The sequence below is a fragment of the Ambystoma mexicanum genome, chromosome 13, assembly GCF_040938575.1.
Source record: "Ambystoma mexicanum isolate Mex_15411 chromosome 13, UKY_AmexF1_1, whole genome shotgun sequence".
NCBI classification, from domain to species: domain Eukaryota; kingdom Metazoa; phylum Chordata; class Amphibia; order Caudata; family Ambystomatidae; genus Ambystoma; species Ambystoma mexicanum.
In genome coordinates, this window is record NC_090938.1 from 210,879,273 (window position 1) to 210,884,487 (window position 5,215).

General features: G+C 41.5%; 1 protein-coding gene across 2 annotated transcripts in view; it reads right to left on the reverse strand.

The window, feature by feature from the left end:
* The window catches only part of DENND2D (DENN domain containing 2D), a 964,922-nt gene extending 962,214 nt beyond the window's left edge, over positions 1-2,708 (reverse strand). Inside the window, exon 1 of one of the 2 annotated variants that reach the window (XM_069633670.1) lies at positions 2,497-2,708. In XM_069633670.1, the coding sequence (XP_069489771.1) occupies positions 2,497-2,614 (118 nt within the window). In that variant the 5' untranslated portion in view covers positions 2,615-2,708. Of the gene's footprint in view, positions 1-2,251 lie in introns of both variants that reach the window. The other variant, XM_069633672.1, reaches the window with a different exon arrangement.
* Between the last annotated feature and the right edge of the window lie 2,507 nt (positions 2,709-5,215).

The window sequence follows — 5,215 nt, forward strand, 5'->3', positions numbered from 1 at the left end:
TTTCTATATTGGACGCAGACAGCAAGGTCTTCGCATCCCTCTTGTTATTCCATCTGGAGTCATGGGCTAGGGAAACCGGGAAGTTAAATTGCCTTCAAACTTGTTTCAGGAGAGGCTGTGGAACGAATATGAATGAGTCTCTGGTGAGGACACTGCAATCCATGGCTTGGGCAAAGACGTTTCCGGCGGTGCATGTTGCATCAATTGATCTCTCAGCTGCCTTCGATCATGTGAAGTGTAAGGTTCCATGGGCCAAATTAGCAAGCTGGGTAAGTTTAGGTTAATCATTGGCTTACATGAATCCTCTGGTTCTTAGGCAGGGATGCAGCTTTGCTCTGTGTCTATTTAATTTATATATTTCAGACGGTTTTAGGGGAAGGGGGGGGTCGGGAATACCTAGATGGGGCCGCCTTTATCTCTCCAAATGTCAGAGCGATGTGGTTGTCCTACACAGATTTCCTGTTCTTCGATCTTACGCCTATAGGTTACAAAGACTGCTTATAGCTTTTGAGTAATGTGTCTGAAATATTAACTTGAAAATAGGTTTACATCGTGAACAAGATGACATTTTGCATGATAAGCTGTCTAAATTATTTGTCCTGATTCAAAGGTTGCAGTCCGATAACTGTGTGGAGAGGTGAAGCGTGGGACAGTTTGTACTCTAGTAGTTGGGTCGGCTGAGCACCCGTTGCAATGTATATTCGAAGAGCTGGGGATTACTCTACTTTATGTTTAGCAGGTAAGGGCAGTATAATCTGCAGTCCACGTAAAGCATACATTTCAATGACAGGGGTGTACAGTATACATTACAAAAGACAGCAACTTTTGGCTTCCCAGGCCAACTGATGCCGAACATGCACATCTATGTGAATTTAACTCTGGTTTTGGGACAATCTATGAACATTAAGACACATCCATATCACATTTAAGGCATAAGGGGGTCATAAATAATGGACAAAATGATAACTAGGCATCTTATATGAAGGTTAGATTTGCAGAACGCTTTGTACTAGCTCTCCATTGCCCAATGGTTGCACCTGGTCACTGCTATGCTGGATAGCCAGGAGCTGCTTTTAGCTCCTGCTTATCGAATCTTCTTTCGGTGCCAGCCACGGGTGACAGCTAATACATACAAAACCATGTCTACAAACGTTTACAGACAGTACATATTTAAATTGGTGGGAGGGGCACAACCAGCATATATGTATCTGCGCCAATTGAAGGGGCAGCATATATTGCAGTGGTTGATGAAATAGCATATAGCGCATGGATTTTGCATATGAGTGAGCAGAGTTCGAGTATATACAACCGGTCTTGGTGGTATGCACTTGTGGCTGGGTAGGCGCTATATATTCTAATCGCTTTCAGCACAGTATACGTGGGACAGCATACGGTAAAGTGACCAAGGGGCAGCATTTTAATGACTGGTAGGCAGTTTGTAAGTAGAAAACTTAGAGGCTCGGTGCAGACAACAGTAGAGTAGTAACAGATTCCACTCTATATTTCTACGGATTGCTGGGTATAATGTATTATAATGGCTTTTGTGATATATATAAGGGAGTAGAGCTGATTCTGATGGTTAGTTCGATAGTGTATATTTCAATGGTATGGGGCACTATATATATCCGATTGAAAAATGATGGGCAATGTAGAATTTGCCAGTTGATTCTTTACTGATGTTTAGGACACTATATACACACACATACACACTTGGATCGGTGTGTAGGTCAGTATGGATTTGAACAATAAATACTGGAGTGATGCTAGGCCCGTACATGACTGCATATGTGCAGGAAGTATACATTTCAACATAGTGTCGCAGTATACCTTCTTGTTGCTGGGCTGGCAGTAGATGCACTGCTTCTGTGGCACCTGCTGTAGTGGCTATGGGTTTAATTCACTAGCGATAGTGCAATATATATATTGCTGTAGATGGGCTGGTGGTATGCCTTGGCTTCTGAGCTTTGTGAGGCAGCATATAAGATTACAAAGCGAGCAATATGCATTTTGATTCGTTTGGGTCACTATACAATAATGTGTCCATTCACAGGACTTAGCCGGTCGTATATTCCATAGCATGAGCAGTTTTTCTTGGAGTGTTCACGCCTAAAACTGTATAAAATGAGATATCTCGGCCGGGCGGTAAATATAGCCCAAACTAATAGCTTTCCGAAAAGCGTGCGGGGAGAACGCATACTTTAATAACAGGCTGTCGCTGCTCCGATAAGCCCCCGGCATCTGTCGCACTCACCTCTTGCCGCACTAGACCTGCGCCTAAAGCTGTTCCGTAGGAAGGTAGCGAGCTGCGCCATAGCAGCAGCAGCAGCACCAGCACCTGCCCCGCACCTGAGCCCGCTCCGCACCGGATAGATGCGCCGGCCCCTCACCCCCCGCACGCGGAAGTGGTGTACTCTGCCGTTGCTTGCCAGGTCAGAGCAGCGCGCACCACTTCCGCGTCGCAGGGGCGGGCGCGCGCCGCTTTCGTTTTCCTTTCACCTTTTGTCTGCAGGCGGGCGGGGATTCCCTGTGGGATGGGAGGGCGGAGGGATTTCCATTTCAGGGCTGGCCAGAGTAACCCCATAACACCGTGTTCGCCCATCTCTGAGAAGTCCATTTGTCCCTCCTCGTTTTCTCACAAGCTGGACGATCACCTCTGAACCCGTGGAGTCTCTCCACGTCCAAGGAGGGTGGAGTTAAATATTTTTGGAGGGTGAACCTGTTGACTGCATTGTTTACAAACGTACGTTTTGCGCCCTTACAACCCATTGTAATTTACGGGTTGTCGAAAGGGAGTTCACCAGCACAGCAGGAAGTTCAATGACTCTCACCTTTTCAAGGCAAGTGCTGCAACTGAAAAAGTAGTGTGCCTACGGGCTGCTGTGCGCTGCTCTACAAATGCGAATAAATAAACGACTCAGTTTACTGTACAGGGCAGGGGGAGTGTAAAAGTTTGCTAAGAGCGTGTGCCAATTGAAGTGGTAGTCATTTGTCTTGTTTCAAGGAGTTGGATGATTCAGGGGAAGTGACACCCTCCAAAACTGACTTCAGAATACTTCACTGAATGGATCTTCTAAGTTGTCAAAGTACATCACCCCGCCATAGTATTCTAGAATGTAAATGTTTTCTTATGACATATTAGGAAATACGTGTACGGAAGGCACGTAAACAACACCATGCTCTTTATTACCTTCTCGTATAAAACTCTTGGTGATTTCAATGTTTTCATAAAATAGATTGGGCATAGTCTGCGCTGTGTTGTATGCTGTCACTTTAAAACGGGTACAGAGCTCTCACGTTTCCTCAGGTTGTGTGTGTGAAGTCAGTACTGATTTATTTTTGGGGGGGGTGGGGTGTGGTACTAACAGTTTTCCTACATTTCAAATAGTGAAGAAAAAACTACAGGTCCCAGAATCCAAAGAGAAAAACCCTACTAGTTGGCCTTTTCACCCATGGCCACAGGAAAACGTAAAAGCTCTGATATACATATGATCTGTTCACACGTTTAGTAATGAGATGGCCTAAGTGTCTCAGTACAACATACTCTCAGTTCGTATATTTTCTATTGGAAACTGAAATCGGGTGCTAAAGTTTAGTTTTGTTTAAACAATAATTATTCGGATTATTTAAAAAAAAAATCAAAGTACAAACATTAATAATGAAACACATAATACAGCAAAGTAATAAATATGTTATTATAAAAGATAATAAAATTACAGCAATCATTGAATTCATTAATATCTTAAGACCACAATTAGAAAAGCGGTGTAACAAAATCATCTGATCACACACATATCACACAATAACTTAGACCATGTTTACAAAGCTGCAAAGATGTAGCAAAAGGCAGAAGAAAAGTAGTTCACTATTTTTACAGGGTTTTTAAAGTGTATGAGAAAACTGCCTGTGTCTCTGAGCATACATTATTGAGCCTTTGAGCTAAATTTTTCCCGATCACATCAGCAGGTAAAAGGTTAATAAGAATAGTTATGGTAATAAAATAAAACGAACAATCTATAAATATATCCACAAAAGCTATACGTTTGCATCATGATCACCAAACGCATTCCTTGTTTTTGGAAAAATTGAGACATGTCTTACGACTTGTCCTGAAGTTTTCTCATCAAGTACAGTACAATTTATTTTTTTATTGATATCGTTGAAATAAATCAACTTTTCAATATAAGACTTTAGATGCAATTAATGATAGGTAAAATTTAACACACTTTTCATAATATGAATACTACACATTTAGCAATCAAAAAAAGACAAAAAAGAAGAAAGAATTATTCAATTAATATAAAACACCAAACAAATTAAAAGTTGACAAGATACACACAAAAGTAAAAGGTACCAGTAGGTAAACACACAATTCTTCAACAAGTCAATTTCACTGCATAGAGAACGTTGACAATTGCAATTTGTAAGGAGACCTTTGTCGTGCACAGTAAAGTGGACCATCTTTGTACTGGATCTAAATATCCCAAGTAGGTACAATGACAAGAGAAATATTTCAGGCGCTCCTGAACTAGAGCTGGGCACGACGATAAAATGTGTTCCAGGGTTTCTGTGACCTTAGTGTTTAGGCAGTATCTGCAGAAAGTTACAACCCCCTCGCAACTCTTGCGTTGAGCAAGTAGTTCGCGAGTATGCCATAAATTCAGACGCATTCTCAGAATACCTGATCATATTTTTTTACAAGGGAACTTTAGAAGATATGGTTCTATATATCCCAACCTTTTGTGCCTAAATTTTTCAGGTATTACGGATTTGTATTGAAGACATTTGGATCGAGTCTTGATCCAATCATTACGATAAATTAGCAGTTTTACTTTGTTGGGATTTGTCAAAAGCATATTAAGAGATGCATCCGCTTCCACTAGAATGTAATAAATGGCACGTAACCACTGCTTGACAAAATGATGTGTAGTGTGAAAAATATAATTCGACAGGAATTGCAAAACATTATATTCCCGATTAGGCATCAGACATTTCCGAAGGAGGGCACAAGTTCTCCACTGGTATTGTGCATTAAGGGAGGTTAGGCCTAATTCATAACGCACCCAAACTATTGGGATGCATTGTGGAAGTTAAAGAATTGTTTTCCAAAATTTACCTTCTAGCCTATCTAAGGCTCCTGACTGCCAGGGTGATTGTGACTCAAGCCCATATAGAATACATGGAGTCGCTTTTTGTTTCCAATAGAGTATTGCCGGTT